The sequence below is a fragment of the Dermacentor variabilis genome, chromosome 9 (assembly GCF_050947875.1).
Source record: "Dermacentor variabilis isolate Ectoservices chromosome 9, ASM5094787v1, whole genome shotgun sequence".
Taxonomy (NCBI): domain Eukaryota; kingdom Metazoa; phylum Arthropoda; class Arachnida; order Ixodida; family Ixodidae; genus Dermacentor; species Dermacentor variabilis.
The window spans coordinates 45,358,433-45,384,728 of NC_134576.1; the positions used below are offsets into that span (position 1 = coordinate 45,358,433).

The window sequence follows — 26,296 nt, forward strand, 5'->3', positions numbered from 1 at the left end:
ACCGGCACGGGGCTGGAGCTCCTGCTGCCCGGAGGGGTTTGGTGCATAGATTAGATTACCCAGCACCTCCACCAGTTTGTCACGCGCTAAGGCGAGAGTAAGCAGCAGTATCAGCAGCCAGACACTAAAATGTCGGACACAAAAGGATGGTTATCCAGCTGGCGCGAGATCTTTGTCTTCGTCGTCTTCAATCGCTGTTTTTTTGCTGGGCACGCAACGCTGGCTCAAAACACCAGGTGGCAATATTTAAAGTTTAAAGGGACACTAAAGGTTACCAGAAACTCAAGTTAAAGTGGTAGAGCAATGTTCTAGAACGTCTAAGGCGTCAATATAATCGCGAACAAAACTTTAGTAACTGAGAAATTGAGGTAAATGCATGACACAATTTGAGGCCCCCCAGCGACATTCCGGTACTAGCCCGATGACGAAAGCACTCCTCATAATTTGTGTTACTAATACTCAACTACTCGTATTAAAAATATCATTTCATTCGATTATTAGACGGAAAAAAAATGCTACTTGTCTACGTCTATTCGATTCTAAGAAAAAATAACATTTTGACGTTACCCTTCAGTAATATGGGTGGTCGAAAGGTTTCGTTTTCGCTCGACTCTGCGCGCTCGACTCTGCGCCGCTCACGCTTTGGAGTTTCAGTAGTTTCGTTATCACGTCGTGATGTGAGGGTTCTGCTGGCTCGCGAACCTTTCATTTGGAAGAAGCAGCGAGAATGCCATGTCCATGTGATGCCGTGGGAAGCCCTCGTTGCTTTCCCGCTCCGGAGAGCCGGTGTCGAGGCCGCCGTCGTAGTACACAACGACGCCGGGAGCGCGAGCCCTCAGCAGCAGGTCGCGCTCGCCAGCGCTCAAATCGCTGAAGTTGAGCCCACCATCGCGAGCCAATCTGTCGTTGTCAGGGTACATTGCAACGAGCGTCGAAGTTTGCGTCATAGAATGAAGTACCAGCTTATGGTCGCGCGTTTCTCCTTCCGCTAGCCACCAAACTCTGCTCTGCTGTCGGCTCTGTCTTGGCTCTGTTTCTGGCCGCGCGTTTGCGTTTCGTGCAGAAAAGCCGTAGCGCCGTCTGCGGACGCCGTTCTACTCACCGATGGCGCAACGTCACTATGAGACCATGATTTCAGTACTCCTCGATCGGAGGGCGGGCGATTTGAACTGTGCTAGAGGAACGCGGACGCTTCAGATCGCATTTTCTCTTAAAATAAGTCTCTCCTTGGCACGAAACAAGCGTTTCGAGGTTTCTGGGATGGTATTTCAACAGTCCACGTTGACTTAATAGTAACCTTTAGTGTCCCTTTAAAGTTCGCCGAGATACGAGTGTTGCGCTAGCCGTCATAGCTATGAAATGGTAGGTACGAAACAAACGCCACTTGGCAGCCAGGTAATTGGGACGATAAACTGTGTGGCCAACCACCATGATAGCAATGGACACTTTTAGCGTGTCCGCTATTCCGGAAAGCTGGGGTGGTTTGGGCGGATTGCCGGATGTGTGGGGCGTAAACGAGAGTGGCCAGAGCGGTGCAGCCGCCTGGTGGCGTAGAGTTCAACCAGACAAACACAGAGCTAAAATTGCTGTAACCCACTATATCCTACCTCGCTGCTGGTGAAAATTTTCGGCAGTAGCATAATTGTAAATAGGATTATGCCGCTGTTGAATATGTACACCAGCAGCTAAGCAGAATATAGTAATTGGCTTTCTGTTTATGCGGTTGAGGTTTGCACCACTAGCTGGTGCCACCAACCTGGCCGCTCACGTTTACGCCCCCACTCAACTGGCAAACCGCCCGCGCTTTCCGGAATACCGGACACGTTAAAATTCTATATCTTGGAGCAAAAATGCATTATCATCAAAAGACTGAAAAATGTCACTTATTGCAGATTTTTTTCCGACACATTTGCCCATACTATGAAAACTTGCCACTCAGATTTGGTTATTATGAGTCATTTATCGAGAAACCAGTCACAATCTGAAAATAAGTTTCTTTTCATATGCATATCAGAAGGTTAGAAGCATGCATGCTTGAGTAAGACTAGTGACATTGCGTGAGTCACTAGTGATCATGTCATATTACTGAGTAGTACTGAACAGCTACCTGCCCTTTCAAAAACCATTTTATTGCTTATTCATATCAGCAACTTAGGAGAGTGGATGCTCGGGTATGACTGTACTAACGTCATCATATCATTTCACTAAGTGATAGTGAGCAAGTTGTTACCCTTCGAAAACCTGTCGGCAGGTTTGCACTCTCCTGTCAGCAGGTTAGGAAAGTGCATGCATGAGTAAAAACTGTGATGATGTCACGTGATTCACTAGTGATAACGGCATTTCACTAACTGATAGTGAGTTACCCTTTGAAGGACATTTCACTTGATATGCATGTCGGTAGGCCATGAGAGCGCAGCTTGGGTGCGATGGTGGTGACGTCGAGTGAGTCACTAAAAACTTAATTGTATGACTCACTAATATTAATTAAGCATGCAGTTCCTCTTGCAACCATCTTGTTTGATATGCATAGCAGGAGCATAGGAGTGCATGTTGAGGCACCAGCTTAGCGATCATCTCAAGTGGCCGCGTAATGGTGAGCAAGCTTTTACGCTTGCAAGCCATTTTGATCAGTATGCATGACAATAGGGAATTAAATCGCATGTTATGATACAACCCAGGTCACGTAATGTGCATCACGATTGTGACTCGCTTATGGGAATCGCTCCCGACACTCGGAAACGCGACTCTAACAGGAGCGAGTGAGTGATATACCCCATGGAAGTGTTTGTGAAGCAGCCATGATGACACTGGTAACGTGGAAACTGTGCTCCTATAGTGCTGACACCAAGAGAGTGGTGATGTCAATAAATAGACAGTTCATGACGCCTATTACGACCTCTTGTTGCAATATTTATTCATTCCTTTATCAATTTCCAAGAGGATTAAATTGACAGGAACTGGGATTAAAATGAATGGCACTTAGATTAATGTGGCTGGCACCTGGATTATTTTCAATGGCACTTACTTTAAACAGAGCAGGAAAACCAGTAGTGCCATATTGTAATGGCTTGCAGGAATTAACTAAGCTTAACGAGCATACTCTTGCACTGGTTAAATGGTTTGTCCAAACTTCAGCACTTGTTAATGGGCGTCCAGACTGTACAAAAAGGTGGGCTTGTACGAGTAAATATGGTATGTCTATACAATGTCATGACTCCATCATATACAATGAAGACCATGAAAATGGGTTTGAAATCACTTATTCTTTACTTTAGTTTAAGATATGAATCGTAGTTGAATTTGTGATAATTTTGATCTCGAAATTCTCCCCATTGAGGTGGTGGGGGAAATGCTGCCTACCTAGGCCAGTCGGTCACAGGGGAGCAAAAGAATGAGAAGGAAATTTACAAAATGAAAATGAGTTCGAGCACATACAGCAGGCATTACCAATCATGACTGGCAGCTTGCTGCTATACTTAACAAGTGTACAATCGTTGCATTCTACTGGTGCTAATATATGAGGCAAAAACGTGCAAGTTAAGGGGGGACACGCGCTTCAGACACTGAAAAGTCGAAGAAAAATATCAGTGTTTTAAAAAATGTTGCTTATTTCTACAGCAATTGATGCATGATTTCCGAAATTTTGATACGTATTTGATCAATATTTTACTCATAATAGCACTTTATATCACATATTCACATATTCATCTCATTTGTGAGCAGAATTTGATTGGTGATACTGTTCACCGATGGAACACTCAGCGATGAACATGGCATGAACAAGGAGCCGTGCACCGTGCAGCTGCCATTTCAAGTTTGTGATCATAGCCATCTTGGTCTCGTTTGAAAGAGCGTCCCCTCATATTCACATATTCATCACATTTGCGAGCAGAATTTGATTGGTGATACTGTTCACCAATGAACACTCAGCGATGAACATGGCATGAACAAGGAACCGTGCACCGTGCAGCTGCCATTTCAAGTTTGTGATCATAGCCATCTTGGTCTCGTTTGAAAGAGCGTCCCCTCATATTCACATTTAGTGAAGCCTCATTAAATCGCAGTTGGCCGGAGCTCGGAAAAAGTATGTACTAAATGGTAGTACTGTTTAACCAAATAGCTTGAGATCGCCCACTTACCTGTTGAAAACGGAACTCTGAGAGAGTGTGAAGAAAGGGGAAAAAAACATGCAGTATTTTTTCACTTCGCGCGACAAAAGTGTTGTTTTCGTTTGATGCCGCGGCGGCCTAGCAGGACGACGACAGCGGCCTCAAACTTACTGAAGCTGTGTGCCAGCTCCCTCTTCTCGGCAAACACTCGCATGGCAGATTCCTCGTTGGTGTTACGTATTCTATGTCCACGTGCGCAGTAGTACTGCAGAAGTCCCGGATGCGCCTTTTTCATTGCCGGGTGCCGGAGTTTGGAATACTTTTCATTTGGAATAGTTATGTTATCGCGCCCTGTTCTTGTCGCAACGATTACATTCACGAGGTTGATGTAACGCGCAGCTTATGCCACTGTCGGGCCTGAATCGCCCGTGCTGTCGCTTTCCGTGTCGTCCTCATCACTGTCGATAGTCGACACTTTGGCAACAACACAGGCAACGATGGCGAAAAGTCGAACCTCGTAGCCGACATGTCTTCGCGGTCGCAGCAGCGCTGCCGAGCAACTTCTTCGCATTCCAAATGCCACACACTGCAGTCAACAGCAGATCCTTGTTGCGTGCCAGCGCCTACTTCGTGTCACGTTCGATAGCACGGATGATGTCTAATTTTTCTTCTATGCTGAGCACCCGGCGTCTTTTTTTATCTGAGCTTCGGAACGATGCGAGTCCTCGCTTGCACTACGCCATAACGCTCACGGCTCTCTGGCACGGCGTCACCCACAACGTCATGGCAGTCGCTCAGTGACTGCCGTGACGTCGTGGGCTCTCCGCGACTGGATTCAGACAAGTTGGTTGCGCCATTGCTCAGTCGCAGCGATCAGCGCAATGTGGGAGGGGCAATGTGTGTTTCACCGCGCGTTGGTAGCTCTGTGGAGCAATGTCGCGCGTCAGTTCTAGCTATGTTTAGTGCGCACCCACCAGCGTTTGCGACTTAGGAGCTTCATACATTTTTTCCTTTCGCTTACACACTTTGTTTGAAAGGAGAAGCTGCGTGCTATCCAGATCGGGAGAAGGATGCCGCTTGAACATAAGGCACGTACCCAGTTGATCGCCGCAGTTGTCAACCTCTTCATCCCTACAAATTGCGCCAGCTGCTTATATACATGCACACTCAACAGTAGTTTGTTCTTCTGCAAAAGCAAATACTCATCCAGGTAAAAAAGTTGCGGCTTCCACAGTAATAACGAAACTAGATTGCACTACATAAACGGAACCACCCCACCGACGCCACGCCAGCCGCACGCTCATACTTACGGTATGTACAGCGCCTCACTCACCGTATCTGCAAGCTGTCGTAGTCTCAACGCTTCTAAACGTTAAAAATGGTGGACCTATTCTATTATCGAATAAAAATAGGAAAATTCGAATATTTGAGTAGTTTCCACGTTGTTTTTATTGAACGATGCAAGCATGGATACTTTGTGAGCAGAAGGCAACCTTGTGCATCGCTGTAACGGATATCGCGCTGCCGCAAACGCATGTGAAAGCTGTGAGCGAAAATCTCTCTGCGATGTGCGCGGCAGAATGATTCTTTTCGCCCCAATCGCGCCATGTGAAACAGCCTATAGGCGTTGAAATGATGTTACAGTCGACTCCCGTTAATACGAAGTGCACGGGGACCGCAAAGAACTTCGAATTAAACGAACTTCCAATTAAGCACAAAACACAAAAAACAGCACTTTATTTGTGGCGAAATCGAGTATTTTCTCTATGAAAAATAGTCGGTCATCTTCATCTTGCTTTGCTTCTTCTTGCCGAATCGCGCTGCTGAAAGCAAGTTCTGCAGGCTGTAGATGTGGCGGAACGCTTCTTCCGCGTTACCTTCAGCGGCAAAGAAGCGCTCCGCGAGAGCAAGGCCCGCAGCTACATCGGCAGCCTTAGGTTGCGGCTCGCCTTCAACGTCATCGTCGCTTTCCTGGGTCGCTTCCTGGGGCCGAATAATCTCTACAATTTCGCTATCCGTCAGCGCACCGCACGTTTCGACCACCTTGTCTACGGCGACGTAATCTTCAAAATTGACGTCCCCGAGAGCATCACCAAAATCGGTGCCGTCAAGCTCACTTGCTGACGCTTCCTCCGCTGAAATTTCAGAGGCATCCTCCGAAGAAGCTGCCACAAAACCGCAAGCCCTGAAGCAGTTTGCGATTGTTTCTTGCTTCACACGATCCCACGCTCGCGCCAACATGTGGATGGCACTAAGCAGGCTCACCTCGTACTTTGTGGAGCTATCCATACACAAAATCATGCGCTCGAGGAGGTGCCACCTGTACAGGACTTTAACATTCTTGATGATGCCTTGGTCCATTGGCTGCAAAACAGCCGTTGTGTTTGCAGGCAAAAATGCGAGGCGTATTGCACTCAAGGCTGGCACATTCACGTGAGCCCTGCAGTGATAGACAAGGAACAACACCTTGTGGTCCGAAGCAGCAAACTTGTGGTCCAATTTGCTTATCCAGCTCTTGAAGATTTCAGCCGTCATCCACGCTTTTTTGTTTGCCTCATAGTCCACAGGCAGCGTCTTCACGCCATTAAAACATCTCTGCTTCGCAGCTTTCCCGATCACAAGTAACAGACATCGTTCCGTGCCAGTCATGTTTGCCGCGATCAGCATCGACACTCTCTCCTTGCTGCGTTTGCCCCCAGCACAGTCGTCGTCCTTGAATGTCAGGGTCTTCTCTGGTAGAAGCCGATAGAAGAGTGCAGTCTCATCTGCATTGAAGATGTCTTCCGGCCTGTATTCGGCGAGATATTCACGCAGCTTTCCGTCCTTCCATGTGGCGCATGTTTCCTGGTTAGCGGACGCCTTTTCACCACACACGCTCTGGAAAACCAGGTCATGGCGATCTTTAAAGCGCGTCAGCCATCCATCTGACGAAACGAAGTCATAGATCCCCAACATTGCTGCAAGCGTTTGGGCTTTCATCGCAACGATGTCTCCGCTGAGAGGAAGTTTGTTGCTCCTGGCCTCCCTAATCCAAACCAGCAGAGCCTTCTCCAACTCTGGGTAAGCGCCGGTGCGCATTTGCTTCCGAGAAGTCTTGAACTTGTCGTTCTCAAATGCATCCATTATTGTGCGCTTGTTCTTGATGTAGTTTGAGAGCGTGTTCGGCTTGATCCTGTACTTCCACGCTATGTCTTATTTGTCGGCACCTTCCTTCTCAACTTCCTTCAAAACCTCGACTTTCGTTGCCAGGTCGAGCGTGCGATAAGAGCCACGGTTTGCCATGGCTATAAACTGCGCGACTACGTACCCCGTGGAACAACCTAGCCTACGAGCTTCCCGCACAAAGGCGCTCGACCAACTAACGCCTCGACATACGCTGCGCACGCTGCAAGACTAACCTCGCACAATCTCGACACTGCCAGTATGCAGCGCTGCGTGCACCTATGGCACCCGCGTGGCCTCCACGATCAGCTCTGGCCTCGCGCGCAGCCGCGCGTGGCCTCCGGCGGAAGCCGCTTCGCCTCCCGCCGAAGTTGATCGCGGAGGACACGGCAGCCGTAGCAATGAATAATCGCGCCGCTCCAAGAAGGATGGCGTTGCGGGCGGCTACGGTGGCGATGACACCAACGCGGAGCACGGAACTGTTGCAACACTTGAAAAATTGCACATTCTACCAAAGAATGACGGTCACCTCGAGGATCCTGGCTGAAAATTAACTTCCAATTAAACAATATTACTGGATGAGGACTTCGAATTAGAGTGATTTCTTCTATAGGATTACATGCAAAACTGATGGGACCAGCACTTCGCTTCTAATTAACCGAAAATTCCAATTAAGCGGCTTCGAATTATCGGGAGTTCACTGTATTGTTGACACGGCTTCACGTGCAAACGCACAGGGCGCTTGGAGGCCGTTGTTCCGATCTCTGAGGCTTGTTGTTCTTCCGGGCCGCCCGACGGAGACGGCGCACCGCCATGTTTGCGCGACGAAAAGTTGAAACGCGACGTTTTAACAGATGCGTACGCAATAAGCTGGTACGGTATATGTGGATACAGAACACATTATGTTCAATGGCCGCTGAGTCGGGAATTTGACTTTACTAGTTTTAAAACGAAACTACTGTTTAAGCGGGTTTGGTTTAACGAGGTTTTACTGTATTCATCACATTTGTGGGCAGAATTTGATTGGTGATACTGTTCACCAATGAACACTCAACGATGAACATGGCATGAACAAGGAACCGTGCACCGTGCGGCTGCCATTACAAGTTTGTGATCATAGGCATCTTGTTTTGGCTGAGAACATCAAAAGGTGCCTTGCAACGACTCAGGGCATCCAGGACGCCGGACTTGCTGTGCTCAGTGGCACGATCGCAGGGTCCGCTATGATAGGCCTAACAGATGATGCCAGACTAGAACCCATCATTTGCTAACAGCATTGCGGACAGGGGCCATATTCACCACGACATGCAAGTATCGCAGTCACATCTAAAACACGAAGCAGAAGCAAGACTACAGTAGATGCCCGCTCAGCAGTGGAACGAAAACGAAACTTTCTCGCTGAATGCGCCGACACAATCGACTTCCTGCTTGATGCAACAATGTCCACCAATTATGAGTTTGGAGCGGTTCAAAAGTGCAAGATATAAAACAAAAATAAAAAATAAAAATGAAAGTAAGACGTAGAAATAAAAATAAAAGTGAAAATAAACAAAGGTGAGAGTAGCATGGACTTGCCATCACGCTGATGCTTGTGTGTGTGCAAATTGTGGTGAGGCGTCAATGTGAGTCTTCCATGCGTCCATAGTAATCAGGCCAATCGGTTTACCAAAAAATGTGCTTACTGTGCGTGCTATGAAAGTTGCTAGCAATCCGTAAACTGTGGTATAGGACGTGCTTTTTAAGGTATGTATTGTGCATCGTGGTCTTCACAGTCCGTGCAAATTTAGGCCTGAAGCTTATTAGCCTATTTTCAGTGTAAATATGCCAATATTTTCTAAGGTTTTCCACTACAGAGTTCTTTTTCTCATGTGGCTGAAAAGATGGCTTTTGGCCACTTTGATAATTTGCTGCAGTCATATATCTGGACCTAGGGTAGCTATAGGTATGATTTTTTATTTCTTTATTTTTTTGCCGCAATGTGCTAAAAGCGTGAAAATATTGCTGAGAGCATAGTTTTAATTTTCATCTCTAAAAATTTTAAATTTTAATATTTTGCTGCTCCTGATTCCCTGTGTAAACACTTCAACTTCATTGTGCTGTAAAATGACTAAAATTGTCCAATTTAAAATTTGTTTGCAGTGTTGCCCTGCTTATGAATTCTAGTATCCGTCGATATGTTTAACAACTTCAGCACATATACGTATAAAATTGAGCATAGAATTGAGGGCAATCATTATTCACCTCGGGAACTACTTGGCAGATTTAAAACAGTTCTATATTTAAAATCAGCAGAAGAAACTGAACTGGCCTGTCTAGCGTCATCAAATTTGGCAAGGAAATAATAGTTATGTTGACAAACCATGTCTCCCCTTAACAAAGTGGCTCTAGATGAAATTAGGGACCACACAATGAGCGATTGAATGAGAAATGTTAAACATAATGTTACGAAACTGAAAGACAGTGGTGTACTGTCTTCCAGAGAGCAAACAGGTGTAGCTGTTATCCTAGTAGACAAAAGGAGAAACGCAGCTGGGCGGTCCATGTACATAATGTATAGTGTAATGGTGGTCCATTAGAGTTGCAGATTGAGTGCCCAGGGAAGGTAAGAGTGGTAGACGATGGCTGAAAATTAGCTGGGAGGGGGGGGATGAAATTACAAAATTTGCATGCACAACTTGGAATTGGCTAACGCAAGACAGGGGTAACTGGATTTTGCCGGGAGAGGCTTTTGTCCTGCGGTAGAAATTTAAAAATTTGGCTGTGGTTTAGCTCTGGTTAAACCTAATCGAGTAGCGATAGCTACAGACCCCCGGCTGTGCTTAGGTTTCGCTTGTAGTTAGACATGTTGTTATTAAACTTAGCGGTTTCCCAGTAGACTAAGGCAGGAGCGGTGGCTGTGCAGTGACCGCGACGAGCCGAGTCGCCGGAGGATCGAGGCCCGTGGTGTGACGTCACAGTGCGGCCACGGCTCAAAGTGCTGCGATGGCGAAGAGGCGAAAACCTGGCGTAATGTAGCTGTCACTACAAAATGGGCTCTCGATGATAAAACTTCCGGCACCCTCGACAAATTGCGCTGGTGCACACAGGGGCACCAACGCGCACCATTTCATACAATCATGCTCGCAGCAGGGTGCCCCTATGCACACTGGTACCATTTTGTTACTTATGCCATTATGCCTTGCAGTGTTAGCCGGCGCCACAGTTGGTATAAAATTCTCGAAATCCCTAGATCTGGGGAAGTCTTTCCTAATGCTGATGAGCACTTTCCCTGCATAGAGCTAAAGCCGCAGTTTCTTTCTTCCAGGCAGTGGTCGGGTTGCAGTGGTCACCACACAGTCTTTTCAAGCTGGTGACTACTTCGATAGATGGCTTCTTCTACATCTGGGACACAAGCACCAGGCGCTTGAAGAACCGGTACTGCCTGCATCCCGAGCGAGGCGCCAGCAACCTGTCGCTCTCGCCTGTCAACGAATCACTGGTGGTCACGGTCGGTCACGACAGCCGCCTAGTCCTGTTCGACATGCTCACGGCCAGGTAATCAAATCTCTTTATTTACCAGATAGTTCTGGCTGGCTACCTGAGCTAAAAGCATTACATGTATAAGCAGCTTTTAGGCATCTTTGGCATGGTATTTATGGTATCTCTTACATGCGGCGCCAGCACCTCTTATTTGCAGAGAGCAGCCGCGACCTGTCACTGTAAACATTGCTCTTCTCTCTTTACAATGGCCGAGGTGGCAACATGTGGCAATTGACCACCCTGCCAGCTCAGCGATTGTAAACTGAGAAGAGCAACGCTGTTTGCAGTGGTGGGTCACGGCCGCCCTCTGTAAATCGGAAGTGCTGGCGCCGTACGCAAGAGATAACATAGTTGACAACCGGTGGCGCCACTCCTGATTTTCTATTTTAGTTGTTTTCTTGCTTACAAGAGTTCTGTTTGCTTTACCAATGAAGAATTCATTGTCAGAGAAGCATAATACAGCCTAACCTCGTTATAATGAAGTTGGTAAAATTGGCAATTTGCTTCGTTATATAGAAATTTCGTCCTATTGAAATTCTATCTTCTATGCAAATAACAGGGTGTGTACAGGTCCTTGAAATCCTTGAAAGCCCTTGAAATTGAAAAGGTTGTTTTCAAGGCTCTTGAAATCTTTGAAAACCCTTGAAATTGGAAGGTGCATTTTCAAGGCCCTCGAAAGTACTGGAATTTTTTTTCCTGCCTTGAAAATTCTTTAATTTTGTGAGCGATGCACTCTGATATTGACATTGCAACTTCCTTTGCATGGTAGATCAGCGTCGATCTGACAAACTTCGCATTTCAGAAACAATACGCCGGCGCGAGCGCACGTGGTTCCGTTTTGCAGAACTGAATGAAAAGAAAGGCTTCGCTGCTTCAAACGCAAACGGAGTGAAAGACACGTGCTGCACTTTGTTGCTGGCTTGGCTGGCAGTTTTTACACTGCTTTCCCACCCTGTCGTTCATTTCACTCCTCGCTTGTTGGCCTGCCTTGTCCCACTTTCCCTGTTGTGCGAGAGGCAAAGCTAGAGAGCTATAGTGGAGCAACTTTACCACTGATGCTCAATGTCTTTGTTAATATAGCCAGCAGCTTAACGAATGTCCACTATCGTAGTACTACCATTGGAGCTGAAACTTGCAAAGTATATGTTGTACTGCCAGATACCGAAAGTACCAGTCCTAATTATAGCATCTGACACTTAACAATTGGCTCCCACGCAGCATTTTTATTAATTTTTCTGCAAGAAGCACTTGACACAACGGAAAAGTAGCTGGAAGCATGTGGACTGACGTGTTCATCGGAAAAGTTGGAGCTCTTGGTGCTAAGAAGTGCACAAGAGGCCGACAACCGCAGCAGATACCAGACCCGCAAGTAAAGGTGGGAGGAATCACGATTCCGCAGGTTACGGTGCTCCGCATCGTCGGACTCTTGATTCAAAAGGACTGGGCTGGGGGAGCAGAGTTGGCAAAAATTAAGAAAACAGTGTAACCAATAACCCACCTTATCAAGAGTGATGAGCGAAAGTAACGGACTCCAGAACGAAGACTGCACGAGAATGATGCAAGTGCTGCTCACGAGCATCGTCACGTACAGGACTCAATATTATTACAATATCATCGAGCGATGCTCAAGAGATGAGCCGCCGCGAGAACGACGAAGAAGTTGGTCGGTGCCCTTGGCACGAGCGAGTGTCAGCCTGGCTGCCTGGCTCCAATGTAAATAGCGTGTAAATAGCATCTTTCGTCTGTGTCTTTGACCCATCGTAGCATCTTTTGTCTGTGACCCAACACTGCTGCTACATCGACACGAGGGTTGACCGCGTCAGACCACCACCTGTGACGTCACCTGTATTGTTCGCCGCGAACTTGAGGCCACCTGTTCGCCAGCTTTCTCCACGATGCCTCCCGATCCGCCAGCAACCACCATTGCGATGATTCAGGTCGTCGTCAGACAGGAATTTGAAAACATGGGTCTGAACACCGTGTGTTCCACGTCTCCACCCACGGTTCCCCAGTTCTCTAGCAGCCCTCCTCGTCCCCGGCAGTACTTTTCTGCCACATCTCGCCGCAACTCGTCCGAATGGCGTACTTCTGATGACAGGCCGATCTGCTTCCACTGCTGTTGCATCGGCCATGTCGCTCGTCACTGCCGCAACCGATGGCCACCACCTCCTTGGACATAGACCGCCGCTCATTCCCGCCCCTTTGGACCTTCTGTTCCCTATGCCACCCGCCATGAACCCATTGCCGCTGATGCTCCTGCCCTGAACCTTTGCTACAGCCGCTCGCCCTCACCTTGACTCCATCAGTCTCGTTCGCCCCAAACCTGCCGCTTCTCTTCGCCACCTATCGCCTCCCAGACCCAGCCGTAAAACTAGGCACTGCAGCTTCTGGAGGTGAAGCTGCGTTGTCGGCCCTGCCCTCAAATCCTCTGCTCACGTTACCTACTAACCGAAACCTTTTTGACGTTGACGGTTATCCTGTCACGGCAGTCATCGATACAGGAGCACATCTTTCTATTATGAGTGCTGCCTTCCGACGACGACTGAACAAGCTCCTCACCCCAGCGTCGTCCGCGTTGCGAATGGCGGTACTATGCCTATCATCGGCATGTGTATGGCACGTGTCAGCATCGCCGGCCGCCACACTCCTGTCCTTTTCACCGTAATTGCTCATTGCCCCCACGACCTCATTCTCGGCCTCGAGTTTTCTCCGCCCATTCTGCTCTTATTGACTGCTCTTCCAGTACCCTTCGCCTTGAGTTGCCGATGCTCACAGAACCTTCTGACGCACCCCACTGCCGCTTATGCTCCACCGGCTTTCTTCGCCTGCCGCCAAAGTCCATAGCCTACGTTGAACTGTTGTCTTTCCCACCAGTTCCTGAGGGCGATTACCTCATCACTCCTCTGCCCGACATCCCAATACAGTATGACGTCACCGTGCCTCACAGTATACTTACTATTACTGCGAACTACACTCGCATGCCTGTCTGTAACTTTGGATTGGCAAAGCAAATTCTACCGCAAGGTATTTGCCTTGCCACCATTGATTGTCTCGGCGACCAATACCTGGCAGCGTTATCGACCGATGGTTCTCGCGAGCTTAGCATGCCCCTCGCGCCAGCCTCGGGCGTCGATCCCAACATGAAGAAAATGGTTGCGACAGACCTGTCGTCTATGCAAGCTGAAGACCTTTGCGAAGTTTTATTGTCCTACCGCGATATTTTAGACTTCGACGATCGCCCTTTAAGCCAGACGCTTGCGGTCAAGCATCGCATTCTTACTGGCGATGCTGTGCCTATTCACCGACGACCGTATCGAGTTTCTGTGTCGGAACGCCGAGTAATTCAAAACGAAGTCAACAAAATGCTCGATAAAAACATCATTGAGCCTTCTTCGAGTTCCTGGGCGTCACCTGTGGTGTTGGTTAAGAAGGATGGCACGTGGCGCTTCTGTGTAGACTACCGTCATCTGAACAACATCACTAAGAAGGATGTCTACCCACTCCCATGTATAGATGACGCCCTTGACTGCCTGCACGGTTCCAGCTATCGTTTGGGATATTGGCAGATTGCTGTTGACGATATGGACTAAGAAAAAAAACTGCGTTCTTCACGCCTGATGGCCTGTACCAATTTAAAGTAATGCCGTTTGAATTATGCAATGCCCCTGCCACCTTTGAGCGTATGATGGACTCCTTGCTCCAAGGTTTCAAATGGTCCACATGCCTCTGCTACCCCGACGACGTCATCTTCTCGCCAACGTTCGACACTCACCTTGAGCATCTCACAACTATACTTGATGTATTTCGAAAGGTGAAGCTGCAACTTAACTCGTCAAAATGTCGTTTTGGCCACCGACAAATTACTCTTCTGGGCCATCTCATTGACGCTTCCGGAGTACAGCCTGATCCCGACAAAACTCGTGCTGTACGAGAGTTTCCGGTTCCGAAGACAGCCGCAGACGTTCGAAGTTTTGTAGGGCTGTGCTCGTACTTTCGTCGTTTTGTCCCAGATTTTGCGACAATTGCTAGGCCCCTAACTAATCTTTTGAAGAAAGGCGAACAATTCTCATGGGGCACTGAGAAGCTGCCGCTTTCTCTCGTCTCGTCACTCTTCTGACCTCACCACCCATTCTCGGCCACTTCGACCCTTGATGCCCCTACAGAATTACGTACAGATGCCAGCGGTCATGGCGTAGGTGCCGTCTTAGCCCAGCGTCAGCGTGGCAAGGATCGCATTATTGCTTATGCGAGCCGCCTCCTAGCACCATTGGAGCGCAACTATTCCATTACGGAACGCGAATGCCTTGCTGTTGTCTGAGCAGTTGCGAAGTTTCGTCCTTACCTTTACGGTCGCCCTTTTTCCGTAGTCACTGACTTTCATGCTCTCAGCTGGCTCTCATCGCTAAAAGATCCTACAGGCCGGCTTGGTCGATGGTCTTTGAGGCTACAGGAATTTTCATATTCCGTGGTGTACTAGTCGGCCGCCTGCACCAAGACGCTGACAGTTTGTCGCATTACCCTGTTGACGACTCTGACTCCTCCAATATTGCCATTGCTTCGTGCGTATTCTCTGTATCCCAGCTGCTTCATTTCGCCGACGAGCAACGCCGTGACGCCTACATCAGAGAACTCATCGACCGTTTTGAACACTCTCCGGCAGATGCTGCTCTACGCCTACAGACTGCTCTACGCCGATGCTGCTCTATGACGGTACAGAGTACTGTCGTAACCTTCATCCGGACGGCTCTGAGTTCCTGCTTGTAATACCTAAACACCTCCGCTCCATCGTTCTAGAAGAGCTTCTCAACGCACCAACGGCAGGACACCTCGGCGTCTCTCGAACCTATGACCGTGTACGTCGCAGTTTTTTCTGTCTGGGCCTTGCCCGTTCCGTACGACGTTACGTCGCCGCTTGTGAACTTTGCCAACGACGCAAGAAGCCTTCTGTTCTCAGGCTTTATATCGTCAGTGGCAGCACTTTTGCGATGCTAGCCAAAGAACTAGCGAATATTGGTATGGTGTCATGGAACTTTAAATTGAGAGTAATCCTCCCTTAATGTATAGCAGTTGCAAGGAAAGTTGCTGAAGTTGCTGCAAGTGACAGATGCTATCATTTCTCTCATTAATGTGGACGGGAACGCTAGGGCACGGACATTATTTGGGCTTTACAGCCCTTTGACCGATTGAACTGTTGCACCCATTTGCTAAACACGATCCTCCACAACACTTTTGCCAAGGAATTTACTACAGAAGAGGCCACTTCAATTCATGAGAGCTTGCGGAATGTGGAATGTCTTGTCAAATTCCTTAAACAAAGTTGAGTAGTCAGTCTGCTCAGCAGAGGAGTATTACAGGAGGTTCCAATACAATGGAACTGATCACTTTTTATAGCCATTTGAAGACTCTTAATGTGCACTTGAGCCGCACACATCTCTCTCTCGTGGCGACACGTTTCTTCATCGCGTCATGGCCATACAACAGGGTGTCTACCAACCGGGAAAACCGGGAAATTGAATAGTCTGGAAAAACTCGGGGAAAACTCTGGGAATTTGTGCTTTTATCAGGGAAAATTACCTGTAACTATATTGAAAGGGAACGAAAGTCATGTTAATGCTGGCTCCAGTAACAGAGGAATTGCAATGCATCGTCATTGACGCCCTGTCATCGGCACGAGGTATTGCCAGAGTATTAACGACGGATTTTCCAGATGCTCGATTTTTCGAACATGCCCTATAATTCGCACGGCTTTGCAGCACCACCACGTACCTCATATAGTCAATGTATATTGCCCTGACTGCATGTCTCAAATGGCATTAATCAAAGCCACCACCACGGCCATTTTGATTATCTCGCTGCCTCGAACCGGCACTCTCGCACGCAGATCCGCTGGCAGCCGTAGCCATCACTGCGGCAACGTTAGGCCTAGCTGCTTCTACATTCACTATTAAGCTTCTTGCCGTGCGGTGCTGTGTTTTTCATTGAAAGAGTTCGTCGTTGTCAGCAATGGCACCGACTCCACCTTTGTAATCCTCGCGATTTGCTTCGAAGCTCGCAGAGCACAACGCGTTGCGTAAGGCAGCTCCGAAAGTTAGCTTTGCCTTAGTACAGCAGTGTTACGCGGTGAAGGATAACAAGCGTGGGAAGGGGCAATTGTCAAGGGACACAGTATGTATTCCTTAATTATAAACGCGTGCACCCCATCTCCTGTCACAGTACGAGCACCGATATGCCTAATGAGTGTATTGGCAGGCCTTAAGAGCTTTTTCGGGCGTGCCTGTGGCAACTTTAGCCCTTGAGGGCAGTTAAAGACATGCACTCATTTTTTTCGGACTGCCCGAATTTTCTGATGTTCTTGGAGCCTCTAGGGAGTCTGAAAAATCGGACGTTGACTGTACAACTGACCAAGACAATGCTTCAAATGATCCATGAGGTGAACGCGTGGCAGAAGGAGGATGAGAACAGAAAGGACAGACTCCCCAAGGAATTAACGGGAAAGGAAGCGTGCCGCTGCCTCTTTGAAGGAGCTTGAGCTCAAAAAACCAAGTGTTGGCTGACACCAAGATGTAGTTGTCCCTCATTGAAACTAGAATAAATTCTTTAACACAGTGAAACCCAACACTGAGGTGTTGTGTATGGGCTGAGAGTATGTCAGGACAGTTCAGGTTGAATTTCCAGCTGCAGAGAGAGAATCTTAGTCGTGACAAAGTTCAGGCCTCATACCGATAAGCTTGCTATCAGTTGATATAAATAGCTAATATTCAAAAATATTTACTTATGTATGCATCTCCTTTTCGTTCATATTTGAAAATGTTCAACACAATTTGCAATGGGTTTTGCCATTTTTTTCGCTATGCCCTCTGTTTTCTTTTTAAATAAAATAGATATTGCTCCTTACTATTCAAATTGGATTTAGTCATTTTTTTGTTTCAACGTGCTTACTAGAGAGTGACAGCACTGAGCAACAGGGTGTCAGCCTGCATTGACGTAAAACAAAGTTCTGGCTCATTCAGGGAATTTTGCAAAGGTACTCAGGGAAAACCTGGAAAACTCGGGGAATTCGGAAATGTCAACTTGGTAGACACCCTGTACAATCCACATCATCACATTGACATTTCATGAAACAGAAGTCAGGCTTTAGTTGTCCATCTGACGTGAATTCCTGGTGCTGCGAGGTATGGACAAGGCCACAAGCATTAGTGGCAAAGTGTTTTCGTGGAGCTGCATTGACACAAGAGGGGGCTGCCAGGGGCTAGAACTGTCAAAATTATGAGTACTATGGTGAAGCTTCGAACACAACTCTCTAGAGCTTTCCAGACCTAATTGTTTACTTGAAGTTAAGAGTCATCCAATAACCCCATGATTCTGCTATTGAAAAAAAGAAAGGTAGTGTCTGTGTTGGCATTTCTAAAACCCAAAACTTTTGCTGTATTTCTTGCCAAAAGTGGCCAGACAAGAATTTCGTTTTCTGGGAAGCTGGTGCCACCTAGTGAAGCTGCACTTGCAGCAGAGTGATAAAACTGCTGCTTCTCTGTTGCACTCGGCAGACATTAGGAAATTCCTTGACTCATTAGAGATGCCGAAAGGGTTAATGAAGCATGCACTTCATAATTGCGGTGTGCAGGTAGAAACCAAATACGAAAAATGGTGACCTGTCATAGTGGCATAGTGGCTTTGGCATTGCACAATTAAGACCGACAGTGCAGGACCAAATCCTGACCATGGCAGCCACATTGAGATGGGAGGCAAAATGCAAAAACGTCTGTGTACGATGCATTGAGTGCATAGAAGGTCCCAAGTGGTCAGAATTAATCCAGAGTCCTCCACTACAGTGTGCCCATACTCATATCATGGCTTTGGCATGTAAAGCCCCAGAATTTAAGTTTTGAGAAAAATCATGGTACCACGCATTCCTGAAGGTTGAGGAAAAGCCGGACATTGCTAGTGCCACTGGTGCCATTGCATAAGTGCTTACATCACAAACTGCAAGAGGTCTACCACGAGAAATCGGGCTAGTTGGTATTAGTTCATCTTGAAATATGGTAAGTGCTACTGGCAAACCACTGACAAACATAATGACACCAGAGAAGCGCACGGCACTCTATTGTCGCCTTTAGTTTTTCAGCAGTTCGTCAGTAGTACTCGGCACATTAGAGGACGAATGTGAAACTTTCACAGTGTGCAGGCCACCTTGTTTTGAAAGGCCATGCTATTGAGAATGAAAACTTTATCTTTTACTGATTTGTTCCACGTTGTCCAGTGAGCAGGCATTCGTGCTCACGCCAGAGCCCCTGGAGTCGGTCGCATTCCTGCCGGATGGCCAGCGGGTGGTAGGCGGGGCCACGTCGGGGCGCGTTTACCTGTACGACCTGCGGAACACAAGACAGACGCCACCCAGTTTACTTGGCAACCACCTCAAGCCCGTCACAGCCATAGCTGCCATGCACAGTGTACAGGCAGAGGAGCAGGTGAGGACATTTAAAATGACAATTGAAAATGTCTCTCACGCCTCTCTACTGCAAGCTGCGACTAGCATGCCTACAAAAATTGTCGTGACTCCACACAGCCATGTAGATAGCAATAGTACAGTCAAATCTTGATATAATAAAGTTGTAGCAGCAGCTAAAAACTTCAATTGTGAATTTTGTTAGTTCAAGTTTTTAATGTATACGCAGTAAAAACAGCTTCACGAATTTTCAAAGCATTCCTGGTGGATAGTATCTTGTCAGCAAGCATTTATAAACAAATTGCAGGAAGGTCCGGCCATAATACAGTAAAAGCTCGTTAATTCACAATGTCCCGTCAATTCACAGGGAAATCTGCACCACCACCGATAATTCGAACTCTGTGCCATCGTGGATGAGGCGCGCGCTAGTGTGGGGGAACATGTTGGCAACACACTAGTGTTTTCGCCCGAGCCACGCAGCTTTGCTCTTTATATCTGCGGCCCTTTCTTTGGGCCTGACTGGAGAGAGACGTGTTTGCACCTGGCCAGGCATGGCCAAACCCTCTATCACACGTTGGTTCCTCTCTCAAGACTTTCAAAATAAATATGCAGACATGGCGCTGCATTTTTTTTTTTCTTCCTTTCTTTTTTCATGTTACATCTTAAAGGCTATGCTCTTTCTCTACGAGGAGTTCTGCAAGGTGTTCTGCCAAAAAGCAGCACTAGGTAATGTCTAAAATATGATGGCCATGGCGTGTATCGGCGCTCGCAGTACCAGAAAGTACAGCCTTCGAGAGTCATGGCTGTTACTCAAAGGCTCAAACACATCGCTTGGTTATGTGTTTCAACGCCACGTATACGTATTGTGGAACTTGGCAGCGTGCAGCTAGTGCAGCTACGAGAGTACAACGGAGACCAACGTTGCAGCAGGTTGTTGTGCGTTTCGCGAGTGCATTTTAGGGTTCAGCTCTTGCTCCTGCAGTGAGTGTCGGCGGCATGAGGGTGCGTTCATAGTCCGAAGTTTTCAGCGCACGTCGCTTGTGACCAGTCACGCTCTCTACACTGCGCCAGCCGAAATGTCGTCCCCTCTATACTTTTGACGCATGCGCAGGCGGCTGCTCTCTTTGGAGCATGCGCAAGTGTGTCTGCTTTGGCAGTGTTTTTGCCACTCGAGCTTTTCAGAAAGAGGCTTGAAATAAATTTTGCCTTGCCGAATATTTTGTCTTTTTGCCAGATTTCCTAGCCGTATTCTCCAAGTACATGCTTGAAATGGCCTAAAACTTTGTTAAATCACCATATAACAAAATTACTTCATTAAATTGCAAAAGAAAATACCGTTTTCAATGAAACTAAGATCAGGAAATTAAAATGACTAGTGACATCGCGAATTTTGCTAAGTCAAGGTTTATTATATTGAAATTTGATTGTAATGTTGCTACCCGATGTTGTAGCGGTAACTTCAAAAAAATGTGGCACAGATTTGTCGGCTACAGAAGCTGTGTCTAAGGTTTTAATTTTCAGAACAATCGTTATAACCACCATAGTGATTTGTAGGAATCGCCATCACCATTGATTTTCATGTCATTTGGTTTGCGTATTGGTGGTTTCTTCCCTTCGTCCGCCATGTTTTCATTAACCCTTTGATGGTCGATTTTTTTTCACCATATGCGACCGCCCAGGGTCGATTTTTTTTATTGCATATTCCAATTCTTCTTAGGGACTTATTCCGAAGAAAATTTACCGCAATTTTATAGGGTGCCCGTAAAGAGAGAAAAAAATATTTTGCGTTGGTATATATGTACTCTTCATTCATGAATAACAACAATAAAAAAGGAAATAACCTTATACGAATAAAAAATTTGATGCATTTTTATACACATAGTTCAAGGCTTTGAATGTGCGCACACGAGAATATTTTGCAAGACTCAAATTTTCCTGCTCTTACACTAATATCTAATATGTACATCCATAGCGTAATCGAACTGCTTAGGTGCACGCACTCAAGAAAACTGTGTGGTTGTGTGCCCATCAAAAAAGCACAACGTGTGACAGACTTCCGCTCATCTTCATCTTATCGCCAACCAGAGGCATTTAGTTTTCATGAGTGTCAAAAAAAAAAAAAAAACGCTGTGGAAACACATGCACGGTGGCATCCATCCTATGCGCACTGCTGTGAGCACTAAACGAGCGAGAAAGAGGTGGTTGCCCTTTGAGCGATTAGTGACGAGATAGCTATCAGTTTTGCAAGCGCAAGAAGCTGAAACTACCCGCAGAATAAAATCCGAACCGCTGCCCGCCCGCGCTCCAATGCACGAGACGTAGTATATAGACGCGCGGGAGCAAAGTAGCGCTAAAACAAACCATGCAGCAACAACCGAGAGAGGGAGGCACGCGAAAAAAATTTCCTGTATTCCCACATAGTGGCAGCACATGGCAGAAAAGAAAAAGTTGGGAAATTGGCACGCTTTTTAAACATACAGATGGCGCTGTAGATATATGGCATCGACCATTTTCGGACTTGTTCGCGGCGCCGTATATTTATGTCATTGACCCTGAGAGGGTTAAATCTACAGCATCGGTGAGCAGTGAGAGATGTAGATTCATCAAGATTTCCTCTCTGTCGCTAACTGTTCGTCTCATCTTTCGTGCAATGATTACTTGTGTATTGCTGCTCTGTCCTTCACACAGTCACCATGATCTAAGGTGTCAGCAATGTTTCTTGGTATAGAACCCTTTTTGTCCACAAGTTAGTTGTAAGGTTTCTTCAAGATGCCGCTACGTTGCGAGTTATCTGCCCCCTAGAACTCGTAGCACATTCTCTGTCCAGAGGTTGCTGCTGCTGCGCTAGCATATTCAGAGCACGTGCCTCCCAGCACTTGCATTCAAGGGCCCTGTTGAGGTACCACTGCTACTTTCACCTACACCTTTTATTACATTACTTATTTCTAGCAAAAACATTTATGGCGTTAGCTCACATCTGTAGCCATTTTCATTATTTTAATATTTATATATTTTACGCAAGTTATGGCGACTGATTTTAGACCTCTTTGCAGCCATGCTACAACCACCATTCGCAGTTCATCTCTACATTTCATGAATGTTTCATTTAAAACTCGCCACCACGTGCATGGTGCTCTTATGCTATATCTGGCCCTTGTGCCATAAAAGGCTATGCATCATCATCACGATCTTGCCTGTTGGTAGTATTCTTTCATACTTAGCAGGCAACACTGGGCAAGCTATGCAGGTAATGTGAACATAGGAGTCAGCTATAACTTGCAGATATAAGCCATTCGTTGCCAAAACTGGATGTGGCAAATCAGTTTCACAGAAGTCCACAAGGTGGAGCTTCTTAAAGGGAGAGAAATCGTCATCCACCCGACTGTAGCAACACCCCCTTGCAGCTTTCTGCTCTGTCAGATGGATGACATTTAATTCTTTCATTCACTGTCTTCCACTTTGTGGGCTTCTGCAGAACTGATTTGCCAAATTCAATGTCCCTGTTCTACACGTTGTCAATGAATTCGCTCTCTCGCCATGATGTGCTAGCCTCCTGGTTAGTTAGGATGGTAGTGACTGCTCTGAAAGGACGTTGGTCTCGTGTTCAATCCTAGGACCAGGACAAATTTTTCTTAAACTACTGGGCTTTCTTTCTGAGGAGCCCATATGGGTTTCCTTTGTAGCTTTGTGCTACACTCGGCCAGACGCCAATTTTTCTTTTCATGGTTGCAGAAATGTCGCGAAGTGGCACTGTGGTAAATTGGTTTATCTTCGTGATGTCTTCCTTTGCAATAATTGTCATATTTCGTAGCATAAATGTACAAGACTTACTGCTACATGGAATTATACAGGACGCACATCTTTGTTTCACATGTGATGCAGTATTTCTTGGTTGCAAATGTGAGCAGTCTATCATTCATAGCATTGCCTGCTGTGTATGACACAATCGGACCTACACTACAGTGTAGACCGCTCATAATGCAAGTCACTAGAGTCTCAAATATCTGCAATATCCAAAACGGTTTTCAAGGCCTGCATGTGTGGAAAACACATCAGCTTAATAGCCATGCATATCCAGAATTGAATCTTGTGACCGGGAGTTTGGCATCAGTTTAAATTTACGAACATAGAAAGATTAATGTCAAAGTACCCGCAGTATTCACATGCAGCAGACAAAGCAATAATAATTGGCAAGATGGAGCGAGTGGAGAGTCTCTCTTGGCAGTGGTGCTTGCCTCCTGAAATCATGGGTTCGCGGCACAGAAATATTTCTATCTCTGCTATTAATGAAATGAGTGATTTGAGAAATTTCTGCAGCAGGACGCTCTCTAGAGGACACGTAACAATTTCCAGCATATAACCAAAATTTGCTTTGTGGCCTGGTGAGAGGCCCTTTAAAAGCTGACGTCGCACGCGCGATATATGCACGACACGCATTGCAACTGGTGCACAGAAAGTGAAGCCATGTTCAGCGCAAAGTGTACCAATATTTTTCTCTTTTCGTTTGTTAATTCGCATCGCCCTCATTACTCCTCTCCCATTGGTTGGTGCACCTCGTTAAGATATGTGCTTTCTGCTGCACTTGTCGGTGCGATTTTCCTGTGGAAGCTTCATAACTGGTATTTCATCTTGCATGGCTGTACTGTTAGTGGTATGCGTATACATGAGCAGGGTGTCTACCAACAGGGAAAACCTGGAATTGTCAGGGATGTTGAGTAGTCTTGAAATACTCAGGGCAAACTCGGGGAATTCGGGGTTCTATCAATGAAAATCAGCTGTAAACTTATTGAAATGGAATGAAATCCGCAGTAGTACTGGCTCGAGTAACAGAAGGGAATTGCAACGAATTGTCTTTGACACTGTGTCGTCGGCTGGAGGAGTTGCCAGTGTACAGTCAATGACAGACTTTCCGGATGCCCAATAATTTGGATGGCTTCGCGACACCACCACGTACCCTAATGTATAAGAACATCCCTGAAAATTTATCTGAAATTTCGGATATAGAACCCTTTGCCGTCTGATCTTCTGGACTTTTTGCCGGGACCGCAGGTCCGAAGCGGCATTAATCAAAGCCACCACCGCTGCCGTTTTGATTACCTGGCTGCCTTGAACTGATGCTCTCGCACGCAGATCCGCTGGCAGCCATAGCCACCACTGCGGCAACAGTAATCCTAGCTGCTTCGACGTTCGCTATTAAGCATCTTGGCATTCGGTGCTGCATTTTTCATGGAAAGAATTCGCCACCGTCAGCAATGGCGCCGACTCCGCATTTGTGGTCCTCGCGATTGGCTTGGAAGCTCGAAAAGCAAGGTGTGTTGCATAATGCCAGTTTCTGAAAGTCAGCTTCGCCTCAGTACAGTAATGCTACGCTGTGAAGCATACGCGAAAGTACTGTGCTGAAGCATAACAAACGTGGGAAGGGTCAAATTCAAATTCTTTATTTTTTCCATGAAAATACAATAAAAGTGTGTCCAATACTGTTTGGATCCGTAGCGTCCCGTAGTCCCTTAGGACCCGTAGGCTAGTTATGGGTCCAAGAAACGAAATTATATCATGCAGACACTTAATCACATAAACAATAAAAACTTGGAAAAGTAGAGAGGGGAATATATACGTAATACATATGACAAAAAGAAAGCATAACAAGAAACAGTTGATTCAATTCAAAAACATCGTGCATGTTATAAGAAATGAGATGTAAAGAGCAGATAGATGTCTTTTAACATGTTTAATGCATGCGCTGAAAGAATTTTTTAGCTGTAAGTGCAAAATTTTGAGCGTATTTTATTTCTTGTGGAAGAGTGTTCCATATCTGAACACCATTAAAAGAGAGCAGTCGTTCTCCATAAACGTTGTGCGTAGGAGGTAGATTAAAGTTGCCTAATACATTTCTGGTAGTACGCGATGATGTATGGAAGAGGGACATATGGAAGGGGTGGTTGTTTCCTACGATACTGTTACGACAGTTACGGGACACAGTATGCATTAACGACAGTTACGGGACACAGTATGCATTAATTAATTATAAACGCATGCACACGCCATCCCGTCATAGTACGAATACTGATATGCCTAATAAGTGTACTGGCAGGCCTTCAGAGCTTTTTCACATGTACCTGTGGCAATTTGAGCCCTTAATAGCAGTAAAATAAATGCATTCATTATTTTCGAACTGCCCGATTTTTCGGACATTTTCGCGACCCCTAGGGAGTCTGAAAAATCAGACGTCTGTACAGCTGACCAACAGGATGCTTCAAATGGTCTGCGGGGCAAATGCACGGCGGAAGGAGGATAAAAACAAAAGACCTACGCATTGAGGAATGAACGGGAAAGGAAGTGTGCTGCCGCTGCTTTGAAGGAGCTTGAGCTCAAGTGTTGGCTGACGTGGAGTTGCAGGTTTCCCTCATCCAAACCAAAATAAACTCTTTAAAGCAGTGAAACACAACACTGATGCATTGTGCGCGGGCTGAGAAAATGTCAAGGCAGTTGAGGGTGACTTACCAGCTGTTGCGAGAAAATCTCACTTGCGACAAACTTCGGGCCTCATATCAATGAGCTCTTAGTATCAGTTGGTGGAAATAGCTCATATTCGAAAATATTTGCTTCTGTGTGCGTCTCCTTTTTATTCGTATTTCATAATGTTCGGCTTGATTTGCAATGGGTTTTATAATTTATTCGCTGTGCATATTACTAAGCCCTCCCTTCTGTTTTCTTATGGAATAAAATAAACGCTACTTCTTACTATTCAAACTGGATTAAGTAGTTTTTTTTATTTAACATGCTCGCTAGAGAGTGACAGCATCGGGCGGCATGGTGTCAGCCTGTCTTGGCATTAAGCAAAGTTCTGGGTCACTCAGGGAATTTTGCAAGGGCACTCGGGGAAAACCTGGAAAACTCTGGGAATTTGGAAATGTCAACTTGGTAGACACCCCGATGAAGTTCTGTGGGAGGGTAAATGGGAATCAGAAAAGGCCACGTTGTAGCTAGTTCTTCACTATAAACGGTTATGTTACAAGTAGTCCAAGCTGTATATAGAACATTGGAGGGGCCTTTTAAGCCATGA

At 46.4% G+C, this 26,296-nt stretch overlaps 1 protein-coding gene across 3 annotated transcripts in view; it reads left to right on the forward strand.

Annotated features, from left to right (window-relative positions):
• LOC142592652 (protein NEDD1-like) overlaps positions 1-26,296 on the forward strand; it is a 137,605-nt gene that overhangs the window by 29,871 nt on the left and 81,438 nt on the right. For all 3 annotated transcript variants that reach the window (XM_075704214.1, XM_075704216.1, XM_075704215.1), the window contains 2 exons: positions 10,576-10,805; positions 19,048-19,255. In XM_075704214.1, the coding sequence (XP_075560329.1) occupies positions 10,576-10,805; positions 19,048-19,255 (438 nt within the window). The remainder of the gene's footprint in view (positions 1-10,575; positions 10,806-19,047; positions 19,256-26,296) is intronic.